Source organism: Orbicella franksi, chromosome 3, assembly GCF_964199315.1.
Source record: "Orbicella franksi chromosome 3, jaOrbFran1.1, whole genome shotgun sequence".
NCBI classification, from domain to species: domain Eukaryota; kingdom Metazoa; phylum Cnidaria; class Anthozoa; order Scleractinia; family Merulinidae; genus Orbicella; species Orbicella franksi.
In genome coordinates this window covers 26,975,683-26,993,056 of record NC_138147.1, presented here as the reverse complement: position 1 = coordinate 26,993,056, position 17,374 = coordinate 26,975,683, and the positions used below count along the sequence as shown (strand labels likewise).

At 40.3% G+C, this 17,374-nt stretch overlaps 1 protein-coding gene across 1 annotated transcript; it reads right to left on the bottom strand.

Annotated features, from left to right (window-relative positions):
* On the bottom strand, positions 1-14,802 carry LOC145482826 (tyrosine kinase receptor Cad96Ca-like). The gene is made up of 11 exons (XM_081461466.1): positions 14,715-14,802; positions 14,044-14,117; positions 13,023-13,202; positions 12,415-12,525; positions 9,507-9,694; positions 9,204-9,323; positions 8,817-8,887; positions 3,023-3,063; positions 2,649-2,745; positions 2,471-2,570; positions 1-69 (listed from the first exon to the last, which is right to left on the bottom strand). Exons 1-11 carry the CDS (start codon positions 14,795-14,797, stop codon positions 1-3), a joined length of 1,134 nt encoding a protein of 377 aa, XP_081317592.1. The 5' UTR covers positions 14,798-14,802.
* Between the last annotated feature and the right edge of the window lie 2,572 nt (positions 14,803-17,374).

The following is a 17,374-nucleotide window of genomic DNA, read 5'->3' as shown; positions in this document are numbered from 1 at the left end:
TTATTCGTCAATTTTCATGTCGAAATTCACATAGTCATGATCATCATACTCCTCCAAGTTTATATATATCTGTAGGTGAGATGATAACATGATAACAATCAGCTATAATTCTCAATACATCAAGCCATGATTACTCAGGCTACGTCGACAGTACGCTGGGAGAATTTGAAAACGCAGCTTTATTTATCCGGTTACGCCTTTCGTCCACACTAATCCGTCAGGAAAACGGGGCTTTTCGAAAACGCCATTTAAACTGGAGGAATTTAAAAAACGCTGGCTTTGCGTTTTAGGGTAGAAGGAAAACATTTTGAATACGTAGCTGTTGGAAGACGATAGCGTTACGATAATCACGTGATTTCCCCACCCGAGTTTTCTTCAAACACAAATCCAAAATGACCGCTTGTTGGGTTTTAAAATTCCTCTGACGTAGTGTGAACGATTTTTGCGATTTTACTTCTCCATTTATTCCTTAGTTTTAGTTTCCATTAAGAATATATTTCTCAAATCCATTAATTACTCATCAAGTTTAAACAAAGGAAATCATGACCGTGACGGTGTTTGGATATCTGATCTTAATTAGCATAGATTTTTACGATTTTACTTCTCTGTTTTCTCCTTAGTTTTAGTTTAGATTGAGAAGATATATCAAACACTCAAGACAGTGTTTGACCACATTTTCAAACACCTCGAAGTTCGTCAAAAATACTCCGCTGCGCGTCGTATTTGCAACTCTCTTCTCGGGTTTGGAAATGTGGTCAAACATGGTCTTTGGTGTTTGATATATTACATCAAACACTCAAGACATGTTTGACCACAGTTCAAAATACTTCAAAGCTCGTCAGAAATACTTTGCTGCGTGTCGTATTTTAAACTCTCCTCTCGGTGTTTGGAAATATGGTTAAACACGGTCTTTCGCGTTTGATATCTTGCGTCCAAGATTTTTTTCTACGGGGCTATTGCGAGAAAAAAATAATATTTTCCTGATAAGGATAAGCGATTCAGTTTTTGATCAAGCTACTAAAATATCAGTTGTGAATATTGAAAGGGCGTACCACGATTACGTGTCCAAAGAAATTGAGCCCGATGTATTGAACAGTTTTGGCGCCACACAAGAATTTTTCAAAGAATGCATGAGCTCATTAGCGATGTTGCAACCCAGACATTTTGCAGTTTTTAAAATCCAATTTACCCTTGAACATTAAGTTCATAGAGTGAAACATTTCACGAAGCTCTTTAATTGTTTGAAGAACTCTATGCAAAGTAATACGTTAATAATTAAAAAATGTAAGCAATAACGTCAGCAACAAATAATTATCACGCGGCAGGGTGATCTGCTTCTCTTGCTTAGTATGCTGGGCAAAACTGATCTGGATTGATGTTTTAGGACAAAAAAACAAAACAAGCAAAACGATGCAAATAATTTTTTGATTGTCTTAAACCTTATTAAATTCCACACATGGAAACTAATTTTCATTTAGATCAAGTAAGGAAGATTTGCGTTATAGAGTATCTACATTTGCGTACTGAATCACAAATGTGCGGAAAATTGCGCGATTTCTGAAAAAAAAAAAAACAGTTGTGATTTACATCAACATCGTAGTCTTAGACCAGTGCTGTTGTGCGAAGAACATCGTTACGTGCTTATAATTTTTTTTTTCATGAATTCGACGAGATGGCATGAGGAAGGAAAGATAATCCATCTAAACAACACTATAATCCTGTAATATATATAGCGGTTTAGAGAATCGAAGATTGAAGTTGTGATGCTGCCACTGAAGAGCCACATCATGCCACAAAGCAAACCAAACAAAGGTTTTCCAAGCTGTTATGTGAGAAAATGGCAAGCTCCTAGTAGATGAGCCCAGGAAAAGGTCTGAAAACTTTCCTAAAAGGACAAATACCGGTATCTGAGACTCTCAGCCGACAGCGTTTTAACACTGCCATATCTCGTGCATTTGTGGCTTGTACGATGCGTGAGCTAAAGGCAGCCATCTTCAAACAATGCGGAAGACCGATCCATGGCAAGAACAGTTTCAAGACCTCGATCAAGATCAGTTTCTGAAGATAGTATTGTATTTCAGCGACCAAATGAGTTGTAAGTCTTCGCCATGCTTTCTTGTCAAAATATTGACAACAAAATCCACCAGCACGTCAAGAGTTTCTTCGCAAAAGAGCACCCCAAATGTAACTCTTCTTTCTCAGAAATGACGTGATTTTGCATACTTTTGTGACTCAGTTACCAAAATTTGGACAAGGTGCAAATCAAGCCTTTCTTGCGTGTTCCATATAAAAATATGTTTCCATGCGTGGAACCTAGTAAAGTTCAAGACAATCACAAAATTATTTGTGTCACTTTGTTTGTTTTAATTTCTTTGATGTAAAACGTCGACCCAGAACAGTTTTGTCCAGCGTATTATTTTCTCTTGAGCTGATTAACATGTTTCTTAGATCATGTGTATAATTTAGAAACCTTTTTGTCGTCCAGTAATCTTCTGACTGCATTACGCAGCCACTTGAATGTTGGCCTTTTGCGAGGCTGCTCTTCCCAACACTCGGTCATAATGGAGTACCTGGAAAACGATCATGAATTGCATTACTAAATTTGGTTTTCATTGCCTGCCCGAGTTTCTATACCATAAACTACTCACAATTCTTTGGCAAGATGTCTTGGCCTTTGCATGCGGTATCCTCTCTGTAGCAGGTCAGCGACTTGTCGAGCCTTTTTACCAGGATAAGGCGATTCACCTGTTGACGTAAGAACACGTTTGACAGCAATTCAATTTGTGTTGTGGCGTAGTGTTTCTTCGACGCTTTACAGGACGTATAAAACCAACTGAAGCTCATTGAAGACATTTCCACAAAGCAACCATGTTAATTAGAAAAAAGTATGCATAATAAAGTAAATGTTTTTCCCAGAAGGAAAAAAGGCTGAGTACTGTCCAAGCAATAAAGTTGAGCAAGGTAAAGAAAGCGCATCGCCTGCAGTCCTGTCGTGTTTCTTCAATGTACTGTACGTACTAACCGATAGTGAACATCTCCCACATCACAATTCCATAGGACCATCTGGAAAACACAGATATGTTGACTTCACTTTAATCAACTTCTTTTATAGGTATCCTGACACAAAACTCTTTTGTCATGCCACGCTGAATATTTTTGTTCTTCTACCAACATTGATGACAAAAATATTACTAGTACATTCTTAAACTAACCTAGGACTTTTGTAAATAAAGATTGGAGAGAAAAAGTAGTTAAGGGTGACGCTTAAGAATGGCTGACTGTTAGGATCGAGAAACGCCGGTCAACGTCCCATTTGACAAATCGCTCATATTTTGCCCAAAGATACCCTTAGGTGACCTAATCCTAAAAATCATATTTAAAGGTTCCAGCGAATTTTTATTTTTCAGAAATTCGCGAAAATTTGAAAGCGCGGTCAAAGTGCGGTTTTTCGTGTAATAAAATGACCGAAATAAGGTGCGAGGACGAAGCGCTGCTCAAGTCTTAAAATAAACTCAATTGACTTCAAACTTCACACAAATGTGGAACAACCACTCTAATTTATTCCTCGCTTTAAACTAATCTCAGATATGTTGATATAGTGGTTTTCCGAATCATTTTAAAAACAGCTATGAAGCGTGTGAAAAATAACGGCAAAATATAGGTCATTTTTAACAGCATAAAAATGCATCTGGTACCTCACTTTCCGATTATTTTACTTTACAGCCTTAAAATATCATTATTAAAGATATACCATGCCAAGTTTCATGCTCGAACTCGCAGTATTTCCCTTTGTGAAAAACGAAAATCTATGTCAATGTGTTGGGCGCAAATAACACAATGATTGTGCACGAACCAGAGACAAATCAATTTCAATGGCGAAAGTAAAAGGCTATCATCAATTAGAATCCCGTCAATCCACTGCTATCAGTAGAAGCATAATGTCCACTGCATAAAAGCTGTTTTCAGACGTTTTCGAACCATTGCGTGTTAACTTTGTTTAATTTCGTGTCCGCCGTCATGTCTAGTTTGTCATCGCGTGTATTTCCTTAATGTCAACAACACGTGATTGGTTGTCATAACAAACGCAAGAGATTTCCTGGAACCTTAATGTTTTCGATTCACCAAAACGCTTTAAGTTCGTTAAGACACAATATTGGGTCAACTTGGAATGCTGTTTAGCATCAAGGACGTTAAAGGACTGTAAATTAGTCGAGTTGAAATATCTTGAAGTAAATCAAAATCGCGCCCTTATTCTAATTTGGTAAACAGCCGATCTCCGTTCAAGTTCAAGAAGTCGAGAGGTTAATCCGGCAATGTATTACCGGTACAACAACAAAATCAAACCGAGGTCATCAAAAGTGTAAGTTTAAAAGTGTAGTGGCAAGTTCCAAATAAATTTCGCCTATATAAATTGGAAACAAGATGTGAAACGGTCTGACCCGAAACAAATAAACAAAATATTAATACGACTAATTTAACCCGAAAATGTTACAGAAAACACACCTAAAAGCCGTCGATTCCCCTCGATACCACTCCGCATTGCCTTAAAGAGCCCAAGCTTTCTGCTGTAAGAATCAGGGGCCCCATGAATCTGTATTTATTATATCGGCAACCATGCTGCGTGCCTGATATTCGAGACTCAGTAAAAGTTGTCACACAACCGTACGAGCAGCTCAGTCACGCTTTCACTGCTCTTGCGCAAATGTTCAACATTTCGCAATTTGCATAAACCGACTACAAGTTTAAAGTAGTGACAGTAGATTGAAATGTGCTTTTTAAAGCTGTCCTATCGAGGAACAATTATTTCTTGTTTTTGAATGGTTCTTAGTTGTAGCTACAGTCGGGGAGGGGGAGGGGGGAGGGTATTCCCGGAAATTTCGGATATCTGTATGCTTAACCGAGAAGAGTGATAGCGAGTCACTAGTTGAAGGACTGCAGATTGTTCCTACGCTTTACCCTAATAGGCCTCTGTGTTATTCTAATGAACTGATGCTGAGCTCGCTCCAGGGGGGCGATGAGATGAGAGACCCTGGGAACGAGGTTGAGACGATTCAGCCGTTAGTTTTTCCTCTTAAGTGTCTTCCTCCTCTACTCCCTCCCCTTCTCTACAAAAATTTAACGATCCTCGCCCCTCCCCCTCCCCCCGCAAGAGCTGTTTGCTAAATACAGAAGTATAAATAATCTATAACTGTATAAATAATCTATGTAACTTAATGTCTGCCCATTCTTTTAGCCCTTATGGTTATTTTGGGCAGGCAGTACTCTATACTAATTTAATGTTTATTGTAATTATTTTATAAATTGTGAGTACAAATAAATGGTTGTCGTTTTTGTTGTTGTTGAAGCCAAACACCGACAGTTCCTAAGAATACTTCCGCCAAGTGCAGTTGTTAGTAAAATACTTCAGAAGCGCCGAGTTTGGAGCTTTTCCGCGCACGAGTGGGAGAGATATATCTAGTCCCATGTCTTCGCACCCGCAGGGTAGCATACACAGTTTCAGGTTCTTTAGGTCACCCTCCATCGCCAAGACACAGGAGTCTTGCTGGTCGTGTACCAAAGGATGCTGGAGCTGGAGTATTTCTACCACTTCCTTTGCCTGACTAAAATTTCTCTCCTCTTCAGATGCCTGAACATGCATCTCATCAGGATCACTTTGGTGAGAGAAAAACTAGAACCTGAAAAAGACGAATATTATAAGGATCCCGGGCACTGCGCATTCCCGCGCCACCAGTTCGGCGTCAACCTTTCGGCCTGTCGTTTGACCAACGCGGAATTTTGCCATAAGATACGATTGCTGCTTGTCACTGACTGCCCTGAGAGCCCAAGCCTTTTTTAAAGCAACGAGGGCTTCCTGGTGACCTATTGTGGCTTTGAGTTAAGCGCCAACGCCTGCTCCAAGCAAGGTTTGTAGCACATTTTGGCTAAGTCCATAAGGGAATAGCTCTCCATGGACTGAGTACATTTCTCCAGCGACAAGTGCCTTTCTAAAGTAGACAGCCTATAAAAGATACGAATGCAGCGGCCTTGAAGACATTAATACACGCCTACCGTGCATGATTACTATCTATGGAAACCTCAGCAGACGCTTCCTCGATCACACCCGTTGATAATGGCACTGATGTTAAGGTCGCAGTCACTCCTCTCGGTTAAGCATGGCGAGTTGACTGACTTGACTCGTGGCTCCCGGCCACGCCCACCTAGTAGTATGTCACCCAAGTATGTGTCGAAAGAAAACTTGCGATTCTGTCAAATACGATTAACATTACAACCAGACCGACTGCGTGTTGGACAACGCTAAATTACAATGTGCAACAGGCTTTTCCGGTTTAACTGTTTTTCCACCTGTCCACGGTCAATGCAATATGCGCGCTAACGGTTAATTGACTCAGCGCCGCTACATTCAAAATTATTTAGCTTAGTGACCCCTGTGATACTTCGAGAATCATCTAGTGTTTCAGTGTTGGCGTTAAGAGCTGGAGACCACTTAATCTTCCACGGCATACAGATATCCGAAATTTCCGGGAATACCCTCTCCCCCCCTCCCCGACTGTAGGTACAACTAAGAGCCATTCAAAAACAAGAAATAATTGTTCCTCGATAGGACAGCTTTAAAAAGCACATTTCAATCTACTGTCACTACTTTAAACTTTTAGTCGGTTTATGTAAATTGCGAAATGTTGAACATTTGCGCAAGAGCAGTGAAAGCGTGACTGAGCTGCTCGTACGGTTGTGTGAGAACTTTTACTGAGTCTCAAATATCAGGCACGCAGCATGGTTGCCGATATAATAAATACAGATTCATGGGGCCCCTGATTCTTACAGCAGAAAGCTTGGGCTCTTTAAGGCAATGCGGAGTGGTATCGAGGGGAATCGACGGCTTTTAGGTGTGTTTTCTGTAACATTTTCGGGTTAAATTAGTCGTATTAATATTTTGTTTATTTGTTTCGGGTCAGACCGTTTCACATCTTGTTCCCAATTTATATAGGCGAAATTTATTTGGAACTTGCCACTACACTTTTAAACTTACACTTTTGATGACCTCGGTTTGATTCTGCTGTTGCACCGGTAATACATTGCCGGATTAACCTCTCGACTTCTTGAACTTGAACGGAGATCGGCTGTTTACCAAATTAGAATAAGGGCGCGATTTTGATTTGCTTCAAGATATTTCAACTCGACTAATTTACAGTCCTTTAACGTCCTTGATGCTAAACAGCATTCCAAGTTGACCCAATATTGTGTCTAAACGAACTTAAAGCGTTTTGGTGAATCGAAAACATTAAGGTTCCAGGAAATCTCTTGCGTTTGTTATGACAACCAATCACGTGTTGTTGACATTAAGGAAATACACGCGATGACAAACTAGACATGACGGCGGACACGAAATTAAACAAAGTTAACACGCAATGGTTCGAAAACGTCTGAAAACAGTTTTTATGCAGTGGACATTATGTTTCTACTGATAGCAGTGAATTGACGGGATTCTAATTGATGATAGCCTTTTACTTTCGCCATCGAAATTGATTTGTCTCTGGTTCGTGCACAATCATTGTGTTATTTGCGCCCAACATATTGACATAGATTTTCGTTTTTCACAAAGGGAAATACTGCGAGTTCGAGCATGAAACTTGGCATGGTATATCTTTAATAATGATATTTTAAGGCTGTAAAGTAAAATAATCGGAAAGTGAGGTACCAGATGCATTTTTATGCTGTTAAAAATGACCTATATTTTGCCGTTATTTTTCACACGCTTCATAGCTGTTTTTAAAATGATTCGGAAAACCACTATATCAACATATCTGAGATTAGTTTAAAGCGAGGAATAAATTAGAGTGGTTGTTCCACATTTGTGTGAAGTTTGAAGTCAATTGAGTTTATTTTAAGACTTGAGCAGCGCTTCGTCCTCGCACCTTATTTCGGTCATTTTATTACACGAAAAACCGCACTTTGACCGCGCTTTCAAATTTTCGCGAATTTCTGAAAAATAAAAATTCGCTGGAACCTTTAAATATGATTTTTAGAATTAGGTCACCTAAGGGTATCTTTGGGCAAAATATGAGCGATTTGTCAAATGGGACGTTGACCGGCGTTTCTCGATCCTAACAGTCAGCCATTCTTCATTCCTTTGAAAATGTGCTTATATGATCGTGACCACAGCTCTATGATTCTGGAGCCGATTTTAGTTGCCCTGGGAGGTTCCAGACCTCAGGATTCCCTTGAAATTGTCCATATCGTTCCACTCGCTCAAAAAGGTTTACAGATACCCGGTCGATTAAGGATTAGAAGATTTTCGTTTTAAATCTAATCGACTCGATCACAGCAGAAAAGTAGCACTACTCAGATCAGGTCTGTATCCGATTACAATTATTTCGCAGCAAAAAGGATAGCCACAGTAAGAACAGTGATTTCTGGTTAACTCGATGCATTTTGGGATAGATTTGGGTAACTTCAATGGTTCCAATCGCCTGAGAGTTGTTTTCATAAAATCAACTGCGATCGTTCCCATTCCGGTCTGGGTCATGTCTCGATCGCCCGGATCGCTTTGATAATCAGACGCCTCCCCCCAACCCAAGCCATAGGAAAGACGATAACCTTAAAGTTAATGCAGAATTCAGTCTCAGTTGTATATATCTTGCTTTGTATGCAACAGCCGTGCATGGAGAGGGAAAAATTGCATCAGATTAGTTCATATACATGCAGACATAACTAGTTAGGAGACTTACCAAAATTTAATGTTTTTAATATTTTTTATTGAAAAATATGAAATTTGGCAGTTATTTGAAATAAGCTTGGCAAAAGTGAAGTTTACTCACACGTCACTCATAGTGCTAGATTCACCAAATAATAGAGATTCTGGAGGCATCCACTTAACTGGAAGACGGGCCTTGAAAGTAAGAAATATAATGAGCGAAAAGAGTTAGAAACGTAAAGAAAGATTACGGAAGAACTGAGACAAGCAAGCAACATGGTAAACATGTGAACCAGCCAGGAGTTCGGACACTAAGTTAGTAGACTAAGTAATTGCTGAAGTAATAACAGTAATTCAGCAGGTATTCAAGCCAGCCAGCCACATAATTAATAAACAAACGAAAGGAGAAACTAATGAAGGCAAAAGAATGGCAACAGATCAGAACACGTATGAGCTACAAATAAGTAAATGTAAATTTCTCTGTAAGCATTGGCGATAATCTGGTAATTACCTGAGTTCTTCTCGTGTAAACATCTCCTTCTAAACCGCGTGCTAATCCAAAGTCGGAAATTTTACAGACTTTGTTTTCACCTACCAATACATTACGAGCGGCTAAATCACGATGGACAACCTGAAATGTATTAGAGTAAAGGAGGTTTTTGGAATTCTTAAAATACAAAGATCAGCTGTTGTTACATTGTCTTAACAGCGAACCAAAAATGACCTCTGTCTTGCCAGTTCAAAAGAAGGAAAGATTCTTCCAGAGGGCCCCCTGAGAGAAATGATGGTGAATCCAACCAGTTACATGGTTTACCTTCATTGTTGCCAGATAGCTCATGCCATCAGCTATCATCCAAGCAAAAGATAACAGTTCTTTTTCAGTGAGTCTGGAATTTGGTCTTTTTTCTCCGGTGTTGTACGTGTCCTCATGTCCTCTACTCTTGCGCAGGTATCCTAACAAGTCACCGTATGGTAAATACTCCAAAACAATCAAAAGCGGATCTGAAATGTCAAAACAATTAAAAAATAAAACGAGACATGGTATTATTATCGATTGAAGCGATACTAGATGTATAAATATCGGAAAGTGTCAAAAATGTTCATGAAAACACAGACTTTTCGGGTATATGACCCTTCTTCAGTGTTAAAAAACCGTTAAAATACGCAGTAGATTTGTAACTACGTTAGATGGGCGCGCGCACGTAGAGAAATTGCGCGTGCATTGTTTAAATGTAGCTGAAGTTTATGTTTAGTCCATGCGGCTGCACTGTTCCTAGCCGAAAAATCAGCCTCATCTCCTGTTGTTTACGCTGGATGTTGGTGCCACTACACAAACGCATACCACGCAGCTGGACATCTGTGATACTGTGGCCCGTAGAGTTGAAATGTTGGGCCACCGGAAATCCAGGAGTGTTCTTGCGTATATTTCGCAAATGCTCACCAAATCGACTTCTGAGGCTTCGCCCGGTTTCACCGATGTAGAGATAGGAGCATCTGCGGCAGGATATGCAATACAGGAGATTTTCTGACATACATGTAAAATGTTCTCGGATGGTAAAGGTGCATTTAGGACCTGGTATCACGGTGAGAGGATTGATGTACTTACAGGTGTTGCAACGAGAGCGTTGACATGCACATGACCCAGGCTGCTCAGTCGAGGAGTTGTTGGTGGAGCGTACCAGCATGTTTCGTAGGCTGAGGTCGCGTTTGTACGCCACAAAAGGTGCTCGTGGGAAGATGTCACGCGTTTGCACATCCGTTGACAGAATGCGAAAGTTCTGAATTAGATACCGTTTAATTTGGGTGTTAAAGGGGTGGTATGTGAGGACTATAGGCACTCTATCAACTGTTCTTTCACCACGTTCGGACCCTCTCAGAGCGTCTGGACGACGGATGGTTGTTACCCTACGCAGATGATGCTTGAGGGAAGTACACGGATAACCACGCTGTGTAAAAAATGTAATCATGTCCCGAGATTTAACCAGGAAGTCATCGTCGTCGGAGCAAAGTCGACGCAGGGGGAGGAACTAGCGTTAAGGGATAGCAGGCTTGCAGTGGTCAAGATGAAAAGAAGAGAAACGGAGGTAGTTGTGAGTATCTGTTTCCTCGTAGAAGACAGAGGTTTGGATCTTATCATCAGAAATGCGTAGGTTGATGTCCAGGAAGGGTAGTTCCGTGTCAGTAATACTGGATGTGAATTGAAGTGCTGGGTGGAAGTTAGAAACCAAGTCAATGAAGGCTTCGAGTTCCTCTTTCCGGCATGACGCTGCTCCAACAATGTCATCGATGTACCTTTTGTGCAGCTGAGGTATGAATCCGGTGTACTGTTCGCGAATTTGTTGTTCTACATGTCCAACGAACAAGCAGGCATAGTTTGGGCCCATTTTTGCTCCCCATTGCAACTCCACCAAGTTGACGATAGTATTCGTTGTTGAAAGAGAATGAGTTTAAGGTTAGCACCAGCTCGGCTAGTCTTGTGAGGGTGGACGTTGAAGGTTCTTTGACATCGCGCTTCTCAAGGAAGTAGGCCAGCGCTTGCAGTCCAGAGTTGTTAGGAATAAAACCCAAATTAAACGGTATCTAATTCAGAACTTTCGCATTCTATCAACGGATCTGCGAACGCGTGACATCTTCCCACGAGCACCTTTTGCGGCATACAAACGCGACCTCAGCCTACGAAACATGCCGGTACGCTCCACCAACAACTCCTCGACTGAGCAGCCTGGGTCATGTGCATGTCAACGCTCTCGTTGCAACACCTGTAAGTACATCAATCCTCTCACCGTGATACCAGGTCCTAAATGCACCTTTACCATCCGAGAACATTTTACATGTATGTCAGAAAATCTCCTGTATTGCATATCCTGCCGCAGATGCTCCTATCTCTACATCGGTGAAACCGGGCGAAGCCTCAGAAGTCGATTTGGTGAGCATTTGCGAAATATACGCAAGAACACTCCTGGATTTCCGGTGGCCCAACATTTCAACTCTACGGGCCACAGTATCACAGATGTCCAGCTGCGTGGTATGCGTTTGTGTAGTGGCACCAACATCCAGCGTAAACAACAGGAGATGAGGCTGATTTTTCGGCTAGGAACAGTGCAGCCGCATGGACTAAACATAAACTTCAGCTACATTTAAACAATGCACGCGCAATTTCTCTACGTGCGCGCGCCCATCTAACGTAGTTAAAAATCTACTGCGTATTTTAACGGTTTTTTAACACTGAAAAAGGGTCATGTACCCGAAACGTCTGTTTTCATGAACATTTTTGACACTTTCCGATATTTATACATCTAGTACCGCTTCAATCGTTTTTAACCAAGTGTCACGCATCAGCAACGACTTTTTAGTCTACCAATATACTTTTATGGTATTATTATAACTACAAACTTCGGCTGCAGTAAAACGGCTAAACAACCCTTTGAAACTGTATTATATTTGAAAATTCTAGAATCCATTTCTTACGCTACTCTTGCTTTCTCGAATGGACAAAACTATTTCACCAAAAGTCAAAGATCCCTTCAAGCGGGTTCGTTTGGTGAACGGTTAGTAGTAACTATAGTTCTCGTTAAAATTAAATAAACAACGTGAATGCCCTGGTTCGGATCATATGTCTTCGGTTAATTCTTCTTAAAAAAAAAAAAGTGATAGTTTTTTTTCAGTTTAAACAAATTGCAACAAGAGAAATTGCAAGTTCATCGTTTTAATCAAAGCAGTACCTTTTTCCGTACAGCAACCAATAAGTCTGACAACATGGGGATGAGGCTGCATCGATTTCATAACCTCTAATTCAGTGAGCATGTCCTGTATGCCCTTCTGCTGGGCGGTTTCTATGATAGATTGAAAAAGGTAGTGCAAGCAGGGATACATTCTATCAGTTACGCCAATAACGTTGGCATATAACATTGAGCTTACACTTGGATATGTTTTACAAGTGAAGAAATTATAGGGTCTGTAAGACAAAACCTGTTACAATAACATCTTTAACATAGGTCAAACGTACACTTTGTTTGAATGTCTTGAGTTAATAATGTAAACATACATGGCGAGAAGTTTTTCTTTTGGTATATTTTTCCCTGCTCTTCAAAATTTGACCCATATTGCCAGTAAACGAAATTTTAAGATTATAGTAAAGCAGTTATACATTAACACTTCTTTTTGACACCCTCACTAACTTGCATAATTTGTATTCTTTATTTTTCATTGAGTTAACAATGACGTCAGGAAGACTCCGAAAGGGCGGGTTTTCTCGTTAGTTTTTGCTTGTTTATGAATAACTAAATCCTTACTGAAAAGAAAGCTATTGTGACGGAAATAACAACAATACCTTTTAGGGACTTGACTGCTACCTCCAAATGCGAATCTCCAAATGTTGCTTTGGAAACTTGACCAAAATTACCAGTACCCAGTATTCTTACCAACGTTATCTGGTCACGGTTAAGTTCAAAAACATCCCAAATGACGTCATCATAATTTTGGCCTTCAGATACGGGTTGCATTGGAATATCTATAGAGGAGGAACCAAATAAGGAAATTGTCCAAGCTTTGGTTATCTAGGGATAAATTTTTCATTTCGACATGTAAGAATATTCTGGAATCTTTTAGCATGGTATAACAAATACGTTTTAGAAACATCGGTAAGCTGCTAGAATGATAAAGATTTGGCTTTTGGAATTTTAACTAAAATTACTCCTTTGAAGAATATTGGAGATCTTTGATTTTTAAGTACCGATGAGCACTAAACCTGAGCCCGCTATATGGCCATGGGATACTGGTCAGCGGATACCTTGTTTTGACAGCTAACAATTAAGCATAATATATATGGAAGTCCAATAACACAGATGTATCTATTGTAAGGGTGCTACTGTCTTATTTTTCAAGGTATTGGGCTTGGCGTACGGACTTACGGACAGTCACGTGACATCCAAAAGTTTTGAGATCAATGGGTTACCAAATTTTCTAAGGCATGGGGCTCCGCTGGCTCGACTTCGGCGTGCAGAAGCTCTGCTATAAAAGCGAGACTCATTCGAATAAGAGGTGTGTGGGTAACGCTTGTCGCTCGCTCTTTGTCATCCTGATGACTTGAGCCTAAAATGGGGAAAGTAAAAATAATTCTCATCTTTATGACCAAAACCTCCAGAAAAGTAAAACAGGCAACTTTACACAATTGTAACGTGTGCTTTGGTCCTACTTCTAAGACCTAATGCATACCAATGTAAAACCAAAGTAAATGCGAATGACGAATTACATTTGACGCCCAAGTAGAAATCACTCTAGCAGGAAAATTAAAAACATGATTTAATTGCAATGTCGTCGTTTTATTCAAGAGGATTGCTCGCCTGAATTACCTTCGTTTACCCTGATCTCAGATCCATCCTTTATTGGCGCTTGAATTGTCCTCGCTTCCTTTCGATGGCGCCATCTATTTCAATCGTACGGAGAGCAAAATAACAAACAGGCAGCAATCTTAGTTTTATTTCATGTTGTCGGATAGATCTAACACTAAAGCTTAACTCAATGAGGTAACTTAACGGTGCAAATATCTGTCAGGCGACTTGTTGTTCACTGGAAATCTGCAGAGCGGATGCACAGAAGCCAGCTCTTGAGGGAGAGTCCCCACACGTCCAAAATGTTAGAACACGTTACAGCTACCCAACATTCTGTTTATAGGATAGACTTCCAGTATGAATGAAGATGATTGGTTTTATAAACTAGATAAATCCGTACCCATGCAAAAACTCAGACAATCCAAAATTACGAGCCTTGTTAGTGGCTTTATAGGTACTGAAGCTTAAGGATAGCACAGGAGACCGAACACGTCATGACCCTTATTTATGAAACCCTCTGACCTAAAGCAATGAACAATAACAGGACCCACTTATGTTTCCATTCTCACATACCTGTATTTTAAAGACCTTTCTCCAAGCTGAGTTTTACTAGCAAAGAGAAAGAGTTTCGGAATGTCTTTTTACAGTCTTTGATACGTTTTATTGCGACGTTATTATATTACAGTGCTAACCTTTTGAAGACGATACAGCAGGCAACAGAAGCGATCACAACTATGAGTAATCCAACCAAACCATATATGATTTTCATATACATCGAAGATGTGCTTTTGGTTTCTGTTGAGTGTACACGAAAACATAAATGAAGCATTTAAAACTACTAAGACTAAATAAACTACCGTTAATGTCACTCACTGATGGCTCTGACTGTCTACAACTAATCAGCCGTGAGGAACAAAACTGCACCGTCGGAATAAGGACGCATTGATGAACAGCGGCTACTTTTTTGGAGACAAAAAATAGCTTTTCCTACATTTTTTTTTTCCTTATAACATTCACCTTTAAAAGAAGATAAGAAGTTATTTGGCTCTGCAAGGAGTATTCCATTGAAGAAATTGCGACTATGTTTACACTAGAAGAGATTTTTCCGGATTCGTTAATGTTTCCGCATTCATTAATTTTAGAGTATTCGAATTCGTAAGCATTTACACTGAAGGGATATTCGCATTCCTAGCCGTTTACACGAACGGTTAACAAGCTGTTTGTTGCCTCGACAACGAGAAACAAAATGCCGCCAAAAAGAAGGCTAGGGGTAGCTTGACACAGTCTGAGTTATTCTTTCTACTCGTTCACCACACTATTGTTGCTCATTATGTTCCTACCAGGGCGTTTGTTCTGGGGCCCGTTTCTCGAAAGTCCCCAAAAGATGTCGCACCCGGAAAGCCGTAGCAAAATCTTAAACTTGTTGATTACAGAGCTGTTTTATTCACATATTCTAAATATGAACAGATGTTCCTTTCATACAAGAAGTTTCAGGCGCATACATCTCTTTGTTTTTGGATACAGATGAACGAAAAATGGCTTTATGGGCGTGAAAATTGCCCGGGGCTTTCGAGAAACGGGCTGGTCTCATCCAGAACCGTCGAGGCTTTCGATCGTGTCATCGTCTCCGATAAAGTGTGGAGGTTGTCAACATTGTTTGCGTGGATAATTTTGGTTTCTGAGGAATTTGGCATTACAGTACACCCAGGAATTGTCAGTATGAAGCAGAGATAGCGATCGAAGGTATGGTGGCCTGGGGTCGACAAGGAAGCCGAGAAGTTTGCAAAACCTGTCGTGGGCTTTAAGCTTGTAAGCCGTGCAGCAAACCCAGAGCCAATCAACTCAACCCTATTACCAAGTGGCCGATGGAAAGATTTGGCCATCGACTTGTTAGGCCCATTACCTTCAGGATAATCTGTCTTAGTCATCGTTGATTACTTCAGCAGATACTATGCAGTGGAAATCATGCGTCATACAACGTCAGAATAAGTCATAGATTGTTTGGAGAGAATCTTAATGATCTACAGTTCAGATCAGAGGTGTTTGAGTGGTATTTGGAGGATAACGGTATAAAGCACAGGGAGACCACACCATTGTAGCCACAAGCGACCGGCGAGGAGGAAAGACAAGTCCCTCCTTAAAGTGCACCTAACCCCCAAATTTTTTGCTGGCTAAAACGAATCTACATGTTATTTGAAATACCTCTGCGAAAAAGTTTTTGGATTCGGTTAAATCCTCGATTTTCTGTGCCCCGACGAAACCTGGAAAATAGCCCCAAAGCACCGCCATTTTGTTTCACGACCGAGCTTGAGGAGAATGGGTCCAGCGGCTGTTGTGACGTCTACCAAGGAAGGTCGAATATCTCACGTCCTCTCATTTCCTTCAGGATGGTGCAATGCACATTCGAGAAGTGTGCAAAATTGCCTTCCAGAATTGCTATCGGCTGTTGCAGCAATATCCCAGATCTAAAAAAAAGATATACTGTACAATTTACTAGCGATGATCGGTCAATGGTGCAATAAAGACATGAACGGTGGTTGATTTTGTCGAACTGAAACAAGCGAACTGAGTCTGTGAGAACCATTGAAGAACTCTCACTGGAATTTGTTCCGCAGTCTTTCAAACGCTATTTTCAAAATTTTCTGCTTAAAGCCAACCAGCAATTTGTCGAAATATTACCGACAACCTATATCTTCCAGTCCCGCAGTATTTATAACACAGCCGGCAAAGTTGTGTGATCAATCAAGAAGCGTTACGACCAAATATACTGATGCGTAAATGGGTCGCAACTGTACGCCGCCAACCAGTACTTATTTCTCTTTCGATTTAAATAAAAGTCGAAGATTAATCCTTTAGAATTATATGATAACAAAATTGTTACACTCACAGAGTTTTTCGAAGGTTTGGAAATCAGCAGAGCGACAAACATTCTATACATTAGTGTCGAAAGTATGACCGCATAACATTATCTGCGGACCGCTTGGGGAACACATCCTTTTCGCTTATCCGACGAATTTCACTGCAAAATTTGGAGTTATTTGGAGTTACGACTTAAAACGTGTGGCAATGTGAAATCGGTAATTGTATGAAATGTTTCCTTCCGCCTTGCTTCTCGTATCTTCAAAAATACAGGTCCAAACAATTCTACAATTTTCAATCGATCGAAGCCAGTGTTTTGGAGGTCATCAAGTCTCGAAAAATGCAACGCTTACGTCGCTCTTATAAACATGAAACATTCCAGAACGTAAAACACAAACTGGATTTAATAGAACAACCACACCTTGACAAAATACATTCTCGCTAAGGACAAATGTAAACGGGCTATAAACACACGTGGGAGTCTTGTGTTTAG